General features: G+C 34.8%; 2 protein-coding genes across 11 annotated transcripts in view; both read right to left on the minus strand.

Moving 5' to 3' along the window:
• Window positions 1-8472, minus strand: part of arhgef16 (Rho guanine nucleotide exchange factor (GEF) 16) — a 31642-nt gene extending 23170 nt beyond the window's left edge. Inside the window, exons 1-3 of the mRNA XM_007247951.4 lie at window positions 8294-8472; window positions 4566-5185; window positions 142-193 (exon numbers count right to left, since the gene is read on the minus strand). Coding sequence (XP_007248013.3) covers window positions 142-193; window positions 4566-5078 — 565 coding nt within the window. The 5' untranslated portion in view covers window positions 5079-5185; window positions 8294-8472. The remainder of the gene's footprint in view (window positions 1-141; window positions 194-4565; window positions 5186-8293) is intronic.
• Window positions 8473-10816: 2344 nt separating this feature from the next.
• The window catches only part of espn (espin), a 101639-nt gene continuing 93436 nt past the window's right edge, over window positions 10817-19019 (minus strand). For 8 of the 10 annotated variants that reach the window (XM_049485542.1, XM_049485544.1, XM_049485543.1 and 5 more), the window contains 3 exons: window positions 16394-16474; window positions 14992-15011; window positions 10817-12707 (listed from right to left, as the gene is read on the minus strand). In XM_049485542.1, coding sequence (XP_049341499.1) covers window positions 12560-12707; window positions 14992-15011; window positions 16394-16474 — 249 coding nt within the window. In that variant the 3' untranslated portion in view covers window positions 10817-12559. The remainder of the gene's footprint in view (window positions 12708-14991; window positions 15012-16393; window positions 16475-19019) is intronic. The other 2 variants (XM_049485545.1, XM_049485551.1) reach the window with 1 other exon arrangement.

A 19019-nucleotide genomic window follows, 5' to 3' on the forward strand; every position in this document is an offset into this window, starting at 1 on the left:
GATTTGCTCAAGATGTTTTAAAGGTGGTAAAAGTCATTATACGTATTTAAGTTATTGAGGAAGGACAGATTCAACCATATACTGCAGTTTAATGTCAATATTCAAATGTGAATCTTTTTTTTATTAAGTTAAATTTCATACCATCTTTAAAGGATCCTCCATGCCTCTGGTTTCTCTTCCTACCCAAGGTCCTCTGAGAGAAAAAGAGAGAAAGAAAGACAAAAAGAGAGAAATTTGATGAAACCTGATCTTATCCCTGTGGAATGTGAGGGAATTCCTGGTGTTAAAACTGGAAGAAAAGGAAAAATGCATATGCACCAACATCTGCATTGTGTTTGCACGAGCAGTCATTAAAATACATTTCATTCCTCAGTTCAGCCGGTGCATCAAAGTCAAGCATGCTTTGTTGTAATACTGTTCATCACCAATGAAGCACCGGAACGCTACACCAAAGGAACTTTCCACAACACACTGTGAGCACGCTGATCAGTCACACATGTTCTCATACACTGTTCTTACTGTCGAAAGCTCTTCCACTCTCTGGGCCAGTCTGATATACATTTATATGTAGGAATACATGCAAATATTAAACATGTCACCAAAATTTGTAGGACTACAAATGCAGAACTGTGTATTATTAAAAGGTCTTATTCAATATATTTTTTATTCATTTTAAAATGTCTAGTTGTGGCCTCTAGTATAAATGAATGCCATTTGAGCTGTTTTTTTTTTTTGTGAAAAACGTTTCAGGTGATCCAGTATAATAGTGCTTTAGTCAGGTGGAGGAGTGAAGGGGGTGGTTGCGATAGGATTTCGACTCTTGCTCATGGATATTCATACATGCAAACAAGACTAACAGCACTGCAAGGACGGAAGACGAACAGCAGTTTCACAATAAAGACATTTTTACACGAATAACAGTTTTTGCAATGTCATATGTTACTTTACAACATATGTAATGATCTGCTAAGTGCAGCTCAGCCACTGACCTAGTCTTAGAGTCTCTGAATCCACAGGAGATGAATTACTGGGCAAGTCTTTTAACACTGATGTGTTATTTGCACAAATAACAACAACAACAAAAAAATTGAATACAAACAAGATCTTAATTTTAGAAATACATCAACATGGCTTAACCATTTTAGACTCTGCATTAATTACAATGTTTATCTTTTCTTTTTTATTTATTTATTTTTTTAACACTGTTTTGTTGCACAGAACAATAATTGAGATCTGTTGTCCATCAGAATAGATCATAAACCAGCCAATGAAACAGGAGCTTAGCCCCGCCCACTGCACTGGACAAAAAAAAAAATCAGCAACTTAGACATTAGGACATGTCGGCACTACAGATCAAATAAGTAATACAAGCTCATTTTTACAAATTCCTTGTGATTTAGAACAATTGTAGTAATTGTATGTTTAAGAATAAAAATTGGTTAACTGGATTTATTTTAATATAGATTTTATATTAGGATAATATTGTTTTTTGTGTGCATTACAGATGGAAAACAGCGTTCTCATATTTTTCCATCAATTAATTATATTACAGGTCTGAAAGGGGTAAGGTGTGTCAAAAATGCATTAAAATATATAGTGATATTAAATCAGAAATAAAAAACATTGCACTGTGGAGTGCACTATGGTGCATGACCATGTCAACCAAATCCATTTATACATGTTTTCTCAAAAAAAACAAAAAAAAGGTGTACGAATGGAGTATGTTATTATGATTGTAGCTGCATTAAAAATTTAAATGTTGTGCACATTTTAGTCTTGCCTAGACACTGTACTGAGCTGCACTGTCATGTATTGTTTGTCAAGCAATTTACATCAAAACTATGTCCTGGGAAGCTTCAGGACTGCATGTTTGACAAACATCAGCTGTCACCATCTTATCAGCCTGCATGTTCATGTGATGTCTAACATGCATCTTCTGTCTACACCCAGTGTTCACAGGACTATAGGGGTCGAACTAGAGGTGACCTCACTGACACATTTTGTGTTCATTCAGTTACAAATATACATATAAAATCCATCTCCCCAGTTTTTAACTATTAAGCAGCATGTTAAAAAAAGGTTTGTGTTTTTCACTGCATGTGATACCATATACAGCTCTGGAAATAATGAGAGACCATTTAAAAATGATGAGTTTCTTTGATTTTACCAAATTGAAAACCTCTGGAATATAATCAAGAGTGAGACGGATGATCACAAGCCATCAAACCAAACCATCCAAAAGCAGTGTGTAAGACTGGTGGAGGAAAACAATGCCAAAATGCATGAAAACTGTGATTAAAAAGAGGGTTATTCCACCAAATACTGATTTAAACTCTTAAAACTTTATGGATATGAACTTGTTTTCTTTGCATTATTTGAGGTCTGAAAGCTCTGCATCTTTTTTTTATTTCAGCCATTTCTCATTTTCTGTGAATAAATGCTCTAAATGACAATATTTTTATTTGGAATTTAGGAGAAATGTTGTCTGTAGTTTATAGAATAAAACAACAATGTTAATTTTACTCAAACATATACCTATAAATAATACAATCAAAGAAACTGATGTGGTCTCCTTTTTTTCAGAGCTGTATATTAAAATTAATCATATTTAACATCCCAAGAGAGTGATTCTAATGTGTACAAACAATATTCATATATATTTTTTTTCCATATACAGTGCATTAATTTCTCTTACTTTTAGGATAGACCCACACTTTACTTCTTGCTACTTACACTGGAAAGGTACAGCAGAGGTAAGACATTGAGCCTCATTCACAAACCACTGTTACAAACGAATACATTCTTAAACCCTACATGCGCACTTTTTTTTAATAATCTGAAATGTATTTATGCTTTCTTATCCAGTATCTGTTCTTAACTAAGAACAGAATGTAGGAACACCCCAAGTCGTACACTCACGCAAACAATTAGTTAGAGCAGTTTTGTTAAATCAATAAAATATAGTATTTTAAATGTAATGTTTTGTACTCTATATATAAATTATAAATGATTTTTAATCAGAAATTGTGCTTGATAAAATCCACTCTTGTTCAGTAATTCAAAATATTAATGACCCTTATTTTTATGTGCGTTGGGTTTCTTATCAAAATAGCATATCTGTTACTTTTTGAAGAACTTTCCAATCGTGCTTTAAGATGAGTTTGAAGATTATTTTGATTTATTTTCTGAAAATTATGAATACCTAATTTCAAGATTTAGGCTACCAAAACCGGTGTTGAAGGAACTATGCAACATTTTGGACCCAGCACTGCAAAGTCATACCCGCTGGTCAAATCCAGTACCCCCACATATGCAGGTATTTTCCACCTTGGGCTGTTGGCAGACCGGGTTGGCATAATCACAGTCATCCATCAGCTGTGCTCTACCACAACTGTGAATAGAATAATTCAGCTGGCCACACAATACATTGCTTTCCCTTACAGGGTGCAAGAACAGCTGCCCTTTTATGGGAAATTACAGGACGTTCCTATGCTTATTTGAAAAAATTGGCACATGCTTTCAACACGCTTTGAGCAGAACACTACCTACAAATTCTCTTATATCAGCTAACAGAAGCCTGGGGAGGTGAGAAGGTGGAGGTCACCTTACCTATTCTTATAGGCTCTTCATTCACAAAGGATGCAACATAAAAATAAGCGGAAATATACCAATGTTACAATGAAAACAGTTTATTAAACCAATTTAAAAGTCTTAGTGAAAATGATAGGCTCTCTCTTCAAGGTGACCAAATCATCCCTGCCCAAAGTAATTCTGCTCCCACTGGGGGAACAATATTTGCGACTTAAATGAGTTTCTTCATATAAAGGACTTTCAGAAAATGAAGTATTTTAGCTGGTGGATTCTTTTCAAACAGTTCTTATATTATAAATTATGTTTGTAACCCGATAAATATTATTTCTGGTGGTTAAAATTGCAGGGCAGTCTACTAAGATGTGTTTAATAGTTTGAGGAGTATCACAGAATTGACAGGCTGGAGCCTGTTTGCCAACCAGGAGGTGGCGGTGCCCTGTGATTGGTTGTTAAAGAAAAAGATGTGCAGTTGTGGAGTAGGCATATCGTTGCTGTCCAATTAAAAAACAAGCATCTCCATTTTTGTCTTTTTTTTTTACTACATTATTTTAACAAATCAACTGTCCCTTATACCATGCTAAAATGTCTTGATGTATAATAGATGTTTTTTTTTTCAAAATTACCAGAAATAAACTGTTTTTACATTGACTTCCATTGAAAGTTAAGATATTTTTATCTCTCTCCTGTACAGTTGCTGTATTTGGAGATACTTGTTTTCCATTGGACAGCAACGATATTCAGCTTCATTCAATGCTTGCAAACCTTTTTTTTGTTTTTACCAGAACAGGTCAAAAGCCTTTATACTGTCTTAGATTTTTGGACTCTTAGACATTAGTGGCCACAAGAGTGGCTCTTTATATAAAACTTTCAGGCAAAAAAAATTAACAAATATTTTTTCATTCATGCTATTAACTGACTACACTTGAGTCATTGTATGAACATCATTTTTCCACTTTGAATTCTCAGGGACTCACCTTGCGTCCTGGACTGGGTGCCGGCTTGGGACTGGGTGTCCTCTCCTCACTGACTGGCTGCAGCAGGTCTTTGTTAAAGGAGGTGTCTGACTCAAAGTAGGGGACAGCAGCTCGGTACGACTTGTTCCTGCGGTTCCTTCGCATGGAGAATCCATCATCTCCATCACTATCATAGTCCTCCCAGGAGATCTCTGGGTTGTGGGATAAGCGCTGGGTGCTCTTCTGGGCCTCCAGGCGGACGGGAAGGGTCACTACTGTGGTGTGGTGACGATTCTTTGGACGACTGCTTACCGCTAGGTTTTTGGGGATAAGCTGATGGGTACCCAGCTTGCAGGCAGCATCGCTCTTGGTGCTGAGCACCACGGGGGTCCGGTTGGTCTCCTCTGGTTGGGAAAGGTCTGTGTTGGATAAAGATCGTCCAGGCTGGTTGTTTACGTGAAGTTGTGAAAGCCTCTCCTCCAGCATGAGGGGAGACTGGTCCCCCATGGATCCCTGAGAATGCCTGTGCGTCATGGTGCGTTGCTGAAGTTTCACTGTAGAAATGAAGTCCTGAGGGGCTTTCTGTCATTCAGGGAACATCCACACAGACCAGTCAGCGGACCATTGTTGAAACCTGCATGCTGGGACAGAGATGGGTGGGACGTCAGGTGGAGCAGTTGGCTTGCATTACAATTACGACTAAATGCATTCAAAAGATCTAGTTTCAGAACTATTCAAAAAAAGGCTGTGTTGTTTTTCAATAACAACAACACAGTAAAGAAGGAGGGGTTTCTACTACCACTTTTATTGCACTGTGACTTTCAGGAATTCATGAGCCACAGATGCAGTTACAGGGTTACGAAAAGACTTGGCACATTTCTTTGCCTTGCGAATTCTGCATACTTTACAGCTTCTTCTATACAGATGTATCAATGTGTACTGCCCAGTTCTTTTATGATACAGATCTTTCATTGGTACAGTTCTTTCATGGTTTTCCAAACTTCTGCACTAGCACATTCTTGATTTATAAACTAAGTTTTTCAGATGCATTCAGAGGTGGAAGTAAAGTGGTTGAATAATAGCAAATCAGTTTTCCTTGGATAAAATTTTGCCTTACAATACTCTGCACATACCTCAGCCACCACAGATTCAAAATATGTTTTGGGACAGGTTTTCCCAGGCTTCTGCAACCCACACCGTGAGCCATGCAACCACAAAAGATTTCATAGCCTTCAAGAACATGTATCAACATTATTATTTAAAATATTAAAGAAAAATGATCACATTTCACTCAACTTTCACTTTTCTGTTTGTAATAATTAACATAAAAATGCTAAAAAAAAAAAAGAAATACCAAAGGATAAGGTAAGGCAGTATGTAAACTGCTAACCATTTAGTGTTATCACAGGGTAAAGCCTGGGAATGCCCACACCTATATAAGCTGTGAGGTGTTATCTTGTAAAAGAGGTAGAATACTGGCCAACGAGTTTGAGTAAGGTCTAAAAAGTGTGTAGCATTTCTCAATTCACAGTCACATTTGTACATTAAATGTAATAGAAGGCATTACCACTCACAGTGGACAGAGGAATGGGTGGTAGTGAATAGGACAGATGGCATCTGGCTAAATTTGTCCCATTCGAAGGGACAAGAGACTCTGGCAGGAAGCCTTACACGCATTTTTTTTTAATTCTATGGAACATTGCATAAATAATTGTAAACATGTACTAGTTTCTATCCTATGACATGCAGCAAGTCAGTGTACAAAGCAAGAGGTTTCGGTTTTGTTTTGTCTGTCAACAAGCATGAGCTCCGTAACAAGTTTTATATTGGCAAATAATGAAGTTTATTTTATTTTATTTTTTTTTAATTAAAACAATATTGTGTTTATTTAAATTATGTAAAAATACTCATTATGACACAATATGTATTATTTCAACAAAGTAAATCTAATTAGTCACTGTACTGTATTTTCTTCATATCTTTACTGAAGTATTTCAATTTTGGGAGGGAAATTTCTTACTTTTTACTTCACCACATTATGCTATGTTATCCTGTGATAGTGTAGCAAGTATTTAATAACTGGTAACTAAAATGTAAATAAATATTAACATAAGACTTTGCGTGGTCAACAAAAAGATATCTACAGCTGCTTGATTCATGGAAATTGTTTGCCTTCAGTATTAAAATAAGTAATGATATTCTATTAAAGACTGCTGAACCAAGAGTGAGTCCTTTCACCTGATATTAGTTGAAAAATGTCTTGTTACCATACTTTTATTTCCATTGGACAACAAGCGGTTAACTGGACACTGCTGACAAAGTAATTTGATAAATTGATAGATTCTATCCAATTGTATTTGATCCTATATGGTTTACATATCATTTGCATAAAGGTGTAACTGCTTGGAAGTATGCAGTATAGGTGGTTGGGTAGGGGGAAAAGTCACACAAGGGTCGGCACCCCCTTTTCTTTCTTTTCAGTTCTCTCTCTCTCTCTTTCTCTCTTTTTCTGACCTATCGAGATATAATTAAACTACTGTATACGTTCACCTGCTGATGTGCTTTTACTCTCTTTTAAAAGCATCTCTTTATAAGATAAGATAAATGGAAAACTTCTACTTTCACTACAGAAACATATTTTACCTCGGGCCACTAGAACAGTGGAGTGTTTCATGTTTTTAACTGTTTAGGGATGGTTTATGAAATAAATTAAATTATGAAATAAAAAGGTCAATATGAAATATAAAATATTACACACAAGCTTTCCAATGCAATTTAAATGGAAAGAAAAAAAACTGTTACATATTTTAGTTAATTGGATTCATTTGCTATATAGATTTTATAGTAGAATATTACAGTCATTTTTTTTCCATCACTGGAGATAATTCAGGTCTGAATGGGTTAATGTCTAGACTTACAATATGTAGACATAACAGAAATAGAGTGTGCGGGTTATGCAACTATAAAATAATAATTATTCTATATTATTATAAGAGAAACATGCTAATGATTATCGTATTTTACTTTGTAAAATTTGTCTGTTAAGGAAGAAAAGTACATTATTCATGTGAATAAAAAAAAAATCCAATAATAAAACATGCTATCCAGAACATTCCACAGCTGAAAACACAAACCCATTTTAGGAAATTTTAAAATCATTTCCTAAAAAATGTGGGAAGTTATTTCCTCCAGTAGACAAACACACACACACACACACACACACACACACACACACACACACACACACACACAGACACACACACACAGACACACACACACACACACACACACAGAATATAAATACTTCTGTTACATTTTTGCCATAGTTATATAGTGCAGAGCCGACATGTATAGAGTGTTGTATAGAGTAGACTGACGTGGTAAGCTAGCTAAAATGTTCAGGGTAATCACTACATACATGGTGAACAGCTGCAGCTAGCTCTAACTCACAGACCTGTTAAAATCAGTACTTGTTGCCCTGTAAAAAAAAATCCCCATAAATAGCGTTTTTTAACAAACTTTTAGACAGTATGTTTGTTGTTTTTGCAGGAAAGGTGCTAATTACTCAATCACTCAGCTCTCCTCAGGTAGACTGTCTGTCTGTCCGTCAGCCTCGACACTTTTTCCTCCTTCAGTCTACTGCTCCACTGCTCCAACACTCCCACCGTCTCAGAAACTAACAAACACACACTCAGACTGAGAAACCAAGTTTTACTGACTGTTCACAACATTCACAAACTCGAGCTTACCTCTAAAGCAGCGCAGCTGTGCTCCGGGGAACAGGAGCAGTTCAGCGGGAAATCTGCAGCTTTCAGTTCAGTTCTGCAGGTTTAGGTGAGTTTGGTGTTGTTTTCTAGTTATTAGCTCCTCAGAATCGCTGCACCGCCTCGCCTGTTAACAATCTCTCTCTCTCTCTCTCTTTCTGAAGGTGCGTCACTCACAGGTGAGTGAAGCAAGTCCTCTGCTGTGTTCAAGAGCTCGTTTACTGTATAATCAGAGGAGTGTTCACATGTCTGTCTCCTGTCCTTTACTCATAATAATGTACAACCTTTAGGGAAAATATCAGTGCAGTGAACTTGTTCTCTGTATAAATCAGTGACGACAGAAGCATATTTAATTAATTAGATTCCATTCCCTGCATGTCCAATATAACATTTATACTAATGGATCTCAAAAAAAAAAAAAAGATTATCATTAAAAAGTTACTTTATTCAGTAATGCAGTTTAGAATGTAAAAATCATATTATATAGATGTATTAAATACAGAGAGATCTATTTTAAGTGTTTACTTATTTTATTGTTGATAATTATGGCTTACAGCAAATGAAAACCCAAAAATCAGTGTCTCAGAAATCAAAAAAATCATATAAGATCAATTGGTACTTTTAGTAGTGTGCCAAGTCCTGCTGGAAAATGAAATCTAGATCTTCATAGACGTTGTCAGCAGAGGGAAGCATGAAGTGCTGTAAGATTTTCTGGGAAAACACTGCACTGACTTTGGAAAATCAAAGGAGCAGAGTCTGGAGGAAAAGTGGAGAAGCACACAGTCCAAAGTGCTTGAGGTCTAGTGTGAAATGTTCACAATCAGTGATAGTTTCATGAGGAAACTTAGCGGGGAAAAAAATAAAGCCCGTCACCACTGTTCCTCTTGCTTTTTTTCATTTTTTTTCACAGAAATATAAAGAATAATAAAAGAATGATATAAATCAGAATTATTCATTATATAAGACCCATTCCATCAATTCGGTGCCATTGTAGGAAATTACATGTATAAATGTTATAAATAACTTTAAACTACATTTTATTATTAAGCATACTGTATTGTACATTGACATAATTGCAAAAGTAAGATATGTAATTAAAAACATTTAAAAAACTGCTTATTACACTGGAAAAAATAGCTTAATTTGTTACCTGTCCCCACTATAAACTATAAAATTTACTATGAAATATAATTGTTAAAATCCTTCAGAAATTAATTTTTTGCATTGTTCTGTGACTCCAAATCCCATCTATGTTTTAAAAATATATTTTTTTCATAATAAGTTCATAATATTTAAAATAAAATACACATTTTAGTTGTGTTGCCAGGGTTTCACTCATTCCTGTTAAAGTAAAACATTATCCCATCTTAAACATTTTACAAGTCACATCTTCAACAGGAAGTGACATCAGCTTCTTCTTCTAAAGACCATAGGAAGACCAAAATTAAGTTCCCCCATTTGTCATCTCAACACTCATTCCTGTTACCTGAATCAGTTCTTAGATATTATTTGTTTATTTTTAAAATACAAATTTTGTGAAAACAACTAGAATGTGTTGAGCATCCTCATGCTATTTGCAAAGCAGATTTATTTGAGCTATTTTTAATGTTTTTGCTAATTCTATGATAAAAATTTATTCCTGTTACTCAAAACATATAAAAAGTAACAGGAGTCAGTTCCATTAACAGGAGTGAGCTCCATTTGGAGGAATGAGTCCCAGTAAATTATTTTTTTTTTGTCATAAATATCAATTATTTAAATATGCAGTCAACAATTTCTTTAAAATACTTTCTTGAGAGAAAATTAAAGGAATTAGTGGACTTGCTTTTAACAGTTTTTTTTTTTTTAAACATTTTCGGCTTAGAAACCTTTTAAAAAAATAAGTAAAACTGCCTGAGATTGACCAGCACATGTTTTGAATAATTAATATGAGTTATCAGTTTCAAAGTTTAAAAAAAAGAGAAAAAGTTTAATTTCGAAGAATTACAAGCAAATGGCACCCATTCGATGGAATGGCCTTTAACACTGACTTCTATTGAATGTTAAGATGTTTTCCTTCAGAAGTTAGGTCTGGTAATAGTCGTAATATTAATCAGTCGATATATCGTCATTCTAACTTTTAGAGTATATTAATATATATATATATATATATATATAATTAAAACTAAGTGTTTTCTTTAGGTACTAATCGGACCAGCAGTTTGTAGTTCCATTCTGCAAAACAATCAGTTCTTTTTTAAGTTTAATTAGGATAGAATATGATGTTTACTGGATCATTTAACTGTAAAGAATAAAGGTATTTGTATTATTTAATATTGAATGAGTCATAAAAATCAATAGTGCTGCCCATACCTATTCTGTGTGCTGAGATCAGCCTCGCTATTAAGATCTGGAAGTAGTCCCACTACGCCACCTGCTGTTCAAACAGAAGTATAACCACATCCCAGCAGAATTTCTGTATGATCCACCACATCAGCTCTATAAAATGCAAGAACTCAGAAGCTCAGATGCTGTAATTTCGGTTTTTATTCAATCTGCCAGTCTGAAAAGGAAGGTGTACATTGATAAACCAATGCAAGCAAAGGCTGAGAAAGAAAATAAAATGTATTGGAGCACAATGTAACAACAAAAGGGCAATAAAGAGTTACTCAGGCTTACTATATACATTAGACATGAATAGAAAATCTTCTAATGGCAATGATGTTCACATATATCTCGGTTTTAATATGGCATCAAATGGATTTAAGTGGAATATTTTTCCAAACGATTACTCAACGATGACCATGCAATACACATACAGCTGTATAATATTCAGATATCTTTTTTTTACAGTTTCAAAAAATATACACTCAAAATATGTCAAGTTTACCTATCACACATTTCATGACACAGGACGGACACCACATATATACACACGCACATTCAGAAGACACATCCGGCACTTTTCCAAGGTCCAGGTACCCTAAGTGTAGTAGCTACGGTTCACCACTAGGAGGAAAGCTAAAAAGTGATAAAGGTTCTAAAACATGATGATTATCATCATTTTCATTCTGTTTCATATTTTTGGCCACATGATGGTACTGAAAGCATTTCTCTGCGTGATTTATAATATCCAATACGGTAACAATAGGACCTGACTGTGGGGTTAAACAAACAACCACAGTTATTTTTTTTACATGTGTGTAAAACTGATGTTGTACTAAAGTTCACTTTTTATACTTGTCAACTTGGTATAAACGTATTTAATTCTTGATTTAAAAATATATAACATCATTCATAACAGAACTCTCCTGTTGTTCTAGTGTTCTGGGCAATGGTCACTTAGTGTAATAAGACCATCGACTGCATGACTGAATAAACAATTTCATGTTGTCATTAAGGATAAAAGAAGAAAAAAAATGTATATATTAAATAATAATTCTATTCTTAAGAACATTGGCCTTGGCTTGTTTCTCTACATTATAACTACACTCATTAATTAACTAAGCACCTGGAATTCCTGGACTGGAAAAGAAAAAGGATGAACATTGTGTAATTCATAATTAATGTACATTAATAGAAGTCAGGATGTAATATGAAAATTATTGCCTATATTTTTCTTAATTTCAACATAGTAAGTAAAACTCTTAATTTTTTTTGTACGAAATCATTGCAGTTAATATGCAGTTTCATATCAAATATCTCTTTAGCTATCACTGGGGTCCAAGCACTTAATACTAAAGCCCTGTTATTTAATTTAAACTTTCATGAAATTGTCCTAATGATGGTTACGGCTGGTTAAAAATATGTGTGTAGGATAATATCTCTAAATATATATTACTATCTCTGAAAATACTTTAAAAGATTTGAAAAAATAAGAAATGTGGGAAAACCTCAGTCTGTATAAGCATGCATGGCTAGAAGCGTTTGCTAAGCATGCATTAGATCTTTTGAAATGATATGTTGATGTATCATCGCTGGGATGCTGTGGATGTTTTTCCTTAAAAAAAATAGTTATCTATAGATGTACACAGGGCCGCTATAGATCACAGGCTTTTGGCCTTTGTAAAATCAAACAGATTTCTTATTTAAAAGTATTACGAATCCATTATTTACCCTGAACTCTACTAAGCCATCTCAAAGCTATCCACTTTATGAGCTCTTGTGTGTACATGTAATGGAGCTGGAGGTTTGTAGGTTATGTCCAACAGGAGGCGGGAGCAGAGGGCGATGTGTGAAACAGAATAGGGGCGGCTGTGGGCGTGACCGGCTCTACTGTTTCGCTATGTCGCCTTTTTTTAGAATGATCTGCCGCTGCCACGGCGCTAGCTTGGTCTCGTCGTAACCAAGAGTCCGTAGTCGCTCCAGCTCCATCTTCTCTTCGTTCTCCTTCTCGATCCGCTGGCGTTCCTCCTCTTTTCTGCCAGGTCACAGAAAATCACACAGAAACAGGCAGTGCAATATTAGCATGGCACTGTCACAAAGGTCTAACTCTATAATATAGACTACTATAGTCTAGTATAGACGTAACATATGATAATACTGTTGTCCTGTAAAACTTCAGAGCCAGCAAATAATTCAGATTCATTCATTTAGATATCATTTAGATATTCAGAATGCTGACTCTAAAATTACTATAAAGTAGTGGTGTCAATTCATTAAAAAATATAAACTTATTTATTACAACAGCATTCTGTGAATAATTGCACTTGTTCTTCTTAAGACACAAGTTTTATAGTGGATATTTAAATACAAATAACTGAAATATAAAAAGCAATTATATTTATATTTATATTAGTGGTGTCAATTAAAAACAGTGATCTTAGTGTGTAAACAGCATGGAGTAGCAGAGACAGCGTTTGTTTATAGCAGTATATCATCTCGCTAATATATCAGATTAAACTGCACCTTATCAGCAGTTTAGCTCAATTAAATATTAGTATATTTGATAGCTGGTTCGGACAGAGACCAGATGACTGATTTTATTTAACAGATTAAATCTAGTTTTAATAAAATTATTATACAAAATATGACAGATAAATTACCAAATCTATCGATTACTGGCTATTTGTTATTATGTAGGTACAAAAAAATCAATAAAATGTTTGTAGTTATTTATATAATACTAAAAACAATAAATGATGACAAATGTGTTGTCTAAACTGAAATGATGCACAATGCAGTTGCAAATTTTGATTACATACAATATAGTAAATACCTTACATACACATTATAAAAACCTAACATATATGCTATACAGACAAAATAATTGGGACACGCTTCCTAATCACTGCATTCACCACCTTTGCAACAGCAGTATAAAACAAGCAACTAGCTGTTAGCTGTATAAGAGATCAGTAAAGCCCAGTCAATCATATGGGTGGTATGTGGGTCAGGTTGTCTCCAGTTGGGCATGGGTTCTGAATTGGGATTGTATGTGTTCAATTTAGGCCCCATGTGCAATAAAATTTGTATGGATTAAAAAATATATGGTTTGCAGGATCCACACAGGCATGTTATCTGGGAGGATGCCACTGTTCAGTTGGTCAAATTTCTTCCCTCCTAGATATTTTAATATCAGCTGTGAGTGGTATTTTTGCAGACCACGTAAATTGTACAGAACAGGGTCTCTATAACTGCAGTTTTAAACCTGGTCTCAGAGCCGGAAGGAGGTGAGGACCTACTACATATACGGATTTACAATGGGCTATCATAAAAGTGTCTGTAGGTGTAATGTGTAGGTGTCCCAATATTTTTGTCATTTATTTGTATGTAGTACTGACACTTCTTACTGACATTTCTTATTGTACTCTTTCATGTGCTGTCATGGTAAACTTTACAAATATTGGAAGTACATCTAAAGCAAAATTACCAAAATCTATTTAATAAAAAATTAACTGCATAGACCCTTTATGGATTTAAGTACTCTACATACATTCACTATATGTGTCAGCACATCTTTAAATATTTTGGGAATTTCCAAAAACACAAGTTACTATTTTGACTAGAATCATTACTACTTAAGTAGACGTTTATGGACAGTTTTCCAGACAAGAATTAAGCTTAGACTTGGACTACACTTTTTTAAAGGACATTTTTATTAAAGGAAAAAATCACATAGGCTGCGATTAAATTAATAACATTAATCAGCACTGCCTGCATAATAGGACACGTAATTGGCTGAATTTGATTTGATGTTCACATACACACAAAAAGTGAGTTCTAAATAGTTGAATTGAATTAAAGTATGGTGCTGTTCAGAGAATAATCTTTGATTATTATATTATTTAGAAACATAAACCACCCATTAATGAATTACATGGAAAAATATGGGAAATCCACACCATCCAGTGACTGTATCCATCACTGGCTTATCTGAGCACTATCGGCTCCAGTTCGTTTCACTGTCTGTTGCCTACTAATGAGATTCACAGTGCATTCTGGCCTACATTCAGCTCATGCAGTGAGCTGCGATGTTTACTATAAATTACAATTGCATAGTGGAAGTTTTTTTTTTTATAGTGCCCACAAAATCACGTTCCAGTTCCACTTCACACTTTAGACACACAATAGTGCCCTAAAACGTGAAAAAAATGGATCCATTTTAGTCACAAGCCAACAGTCAACAACCCGGCTTAATCCCTGTTTGGAAAACTGACCCTAAACACTATTACTAAAACTTCTACATCTACTGAATGGCTTACCTTTTGTGCTCCCTGCCAGTCCAGGTGTAGATAAGAGACATTAGAGGATTATACGTATATGAATTGCAGTGCATGCACTAACCTATGTGGGAAACACTACACAAACATACTTTAAAATACACTGAGGGACAGATAGAATGATGTTTACTACACTTACATGTTTACTACAATCTCTACAACCAGTTTCTACTCTACTGTAGGAATAAAACAGCCAGTAAATCTTATCAAGGGGGTACTGGGTTCAGAAAATGCTATCATAGCTAAAACTAGAGAATACTAGAGAGTGAAACATGTTTAAAATGATTTTTACTGAGTAGTAAGTTAATTTACAATTTTTTGTTAACAATCAACATTTCTGGATGAATCACTACTGTAACGGACAATATATATAGAATTTATCAATACCTAAACAGAGTTAAGTACTAGTTAAATCTGCCCACAATCAGAATGTTAAAGGAGCAATGAAATTACAATTACCATTTCAACAAAACACAACATGATTTTCATATAGAAGTATGTTTAAGCACTGTAGTAGTATAACTATAGACTATAGTCCCTGTAGTGTTGCTTCTCTGCATACTTTATTATCCTCCTTTCATCCAGCTTGTTCTTCAGTGGTCAGGACCCCACAGGACCACCACAGAGAAGGTGTTATTTGGGTGGTGGATCATTCCCAGCACTGCAGTGACACTGGCATTGTGGTGGTGTGTTAGCAGCGTTGTGTGTTGAGATGGTACGAGTGGATCAGATACAGCAGTGCTGCTGGAGTTTTTAAACAGTGTCACTCATTCTCCTCTCTATTAGATACTCCTACTTAGCTAATCCAACATGTAGATGTAAAATTTGAGACAGAAGCTCATCTGCTGCTGCACAGTTTGTGTTGGTCATACTCTTGTCCTTCATCAGTGGACACCGTACGCTGCTGGCTGGAGATTTCTGGTGAGTGGTCTATTATCGGTCCAGTAGTGACACTGAGGTGTTTAAAAACACCAGCAGCACTGCTGTGACTGATCCACTCATTTCAGTGCAACTGCCACCATGTTAGTGCCACTACAATGCTGAGAATGACCCACTGCCCGAATATTAATACTCTCTCTGTGGTGAAATGAGGCTAACAATGTATACAGCAAAACATAAGAACTACTGTCTGTAATAAAAGAACTTCGTATAAGTGCTCTTGTATGATCAGTGGAACTAATTAGATGGACGGTAAGTGTAGAAACAAGAAGGTAGTGTTAATAAAGTGGTTAGTAATCATCAGACATGTATTTATTTCAACAATTGCTCCTTTAAATCATTGCCATTGAGTTCAGATTAAAATGAGTAAAAATTTAAACTAGAGAATAACAATATTCTATGCCAGACAGGACAATCTACTCCTGCTGGACTTTTATTGTACTCACTTCTCTTCATCCAGTTTCTTCTTCATGATGTCTCTTCTCCAGGCAGGCATTGAAGCAAGGCGGGCAGCCTCCTCCTCAGCCTATCAACAAGAAGCACAGACAGAGAAAACATTATGAGCTGACTAATTACTGACTACTTTTCACTAGCCATGCTACATTTGAGGGGAGCTGTTTTAGAAGTGTGTGATTTGTATGGCAAGAATTTCTGATTCTGATTCATGTTCAGATCAATACAGATTTGTTCACATTTTATGGACATGCAGTAGTGGCATTTGCGGTGCATTCTTGTCAATACTGCATTATGTAAACGTAAATGTTGTAAAATTTCAACAGAGTGGGATTAAGGATGGGAGATTGGGCAAAAATGTGTGTCTCAATATCAAAAGCAGAGATGTGTGAGAACTGGTACTTTCTGACGTAGTGGGCAGCTTTACACATGCATTTGTTGATGAGCTAAAAGATACCTTAGCGGCAACTATAGGACATATGCAGATTTACGGCTCAGTGTCCTCTCAAAATGGTATTGAAGCTATTATTTTTACATAAAATAGCTACATAATGTTGCTTCAAAGATATTTTTACAATACATAATCATGCATCATGATATATGTGTCATGTAAAATGTACTAGTAATTCCAGATCCTTACAGGAAACTTTCTTAATTTAAATATAGAGTACTTTTCTAAAACAACAAAATTAATCTTTTGATAATAAAAATGCAGATGATTAGTGCTGTTGAAGTAGTGGAAATATCTACCACAGTACAGTACACCACACTGAAAAAATAATGGCATTTGCCTACAAAGCTGTACTATAATTTATTAAATCTGATTCATAATATGTATATATAACCATTAGCAAATATACAGCTCCGGAAAACATTAAGAGAACAATTCAGTTTCTGAATCAGTTTCTCTGATTTTGCTATTTATAGGTTCATGTTTAAGTAAAATGAACATTGTTGTTTTATTCTGTAAACTATAGACAACATTTCTCCCAAATTCCAAATAAAATATTGTATTATTATTATTATTAATATTGTAATTTAGAGCATTTATTTGCAGAAAATGAGAAATACCTGAAATGACAAAAGATGTAGAGCTTTCAGACCTCAAATAATGCAAAGAAAACAAGTTTATATTCATAAAGTTTTAAGAATTCAGAAATCAATATTTACCAGTCTTAAACACTTTTGAATAACTTTATGCCACTCCTGATGCAAAAATTCAAGCAGTTTAGCTTGGTTTGATGGCTTGTGATCATCAATCTTCCTCTTGGTTTGATGGCTTGTGATCATCAATTCAATATTTCCTCTTATTCATCAATCTTCCTCTTAATTATATTCCAGAGATTTTCAATTTGGTAAAATCAAAGAAACTCATAATTTTTAAGTGGTCTCATTTTTTCAGAGCTGTGTATAAAATGGGGCACACATTGCAAATAATTTAATTATATCACACATTTTAATTCAAAGAGAGTAGAGTCAAATAGAGCCAAACAATTCATTAAAAATAAATCCAAACTAAAATTACATTCTGTAAGTTCTTTTTCCCAACGTGTGTTTATATAAAGGCCCCTTAAAACATACTCTAGCTTGTGTAGTCACGTGACTCCATCCTGTCCAGTGTATTACATTTAATCTACATAGGGGAGGACTTAAACCCAGAGCCAACTGAGCAACTCAAACTCAAGCAGCTTATACCAAATAAAACTGTGCCCATTCATCATTAAATAAGTACTCATTAATTGTAATCAGGCTAAAATGTTAAATTATATGAATTAAATTATGTGATACTGGCACTAGAGTTAGGCTATAAGGACATTGCATAACATTTTCTTGAACTTTGTAAATAGGCTTGTCATGAACATTCCGTTATTGACTTATCACACAATATATCAACATGACCTCAATCGTTTTTGATAACCTCAATATTTTCCAATATGCTTTTTCTTAGCACAGGGAGCCCGAAAACATAGATGAACCAGTATATATAGACTTATAATATAGTCTATAGCAATTATTTCTTGGATAATATATTGTCCAATAAAAAAAGTTATCATGAGAGGCCTATTTTTTGTACGTCAAAGAACTCAAAATAAGAAGAAAAAGGTTATAAAACCAGATATACACAGGTGAGACATAGTGTCTGTCCAAACGGAAGGGCTCGTACAGAGCGTGACGAGAGGCCAGCACAGGAGGTGGCCATTTTGAACGGCTCATCCTTCCCTCAAAGTGGATCGATTTACTCTAGCTCTGCTCCCATGGAGCAATTTCACTGGCACAGGCCCCAGTATCCAGGTAAGCTAATACACACCTTAATATTTAATTACTCCCCTGGGAATTATTACCAAAGAAAAAAAAATGACCAAAGGAGAACAAATTTAGAGCTCTGATTTATGAATACTGGAAATTACTGGAATACTGAATACTGTAAATTTGGACGTGTACATGGATGTCTCAACAAAACATTCGGGCACTTAGTTGAGAGGCTAGGAGAACTGTTGTGAACACTGCTGTATATGAATTCACATTACTTATAAATAAATAATTGTGCTCTAAGAAGACTACAGCAGGTGGCTGATGTGAGAAAAACACTTGTGTTGAATGTAATCCTATGCACTGCA

This window comes from Astyanax mexicanus, chromosome 12, assembly GCF_023375975.1.
Source record: "Astyanax mexicanus isolate ESR-SI-001 chromosome 12, AstMex3_surface, whole genome shotgun sequence".
NCBI classification, from domain to species: domain Eukaryota; kingdom Metazoa; phylum Chordata; class Actinopteri; order Characiformes; family Acestrorhamphidae; genus Astyanax; species Astyanax mexicanus.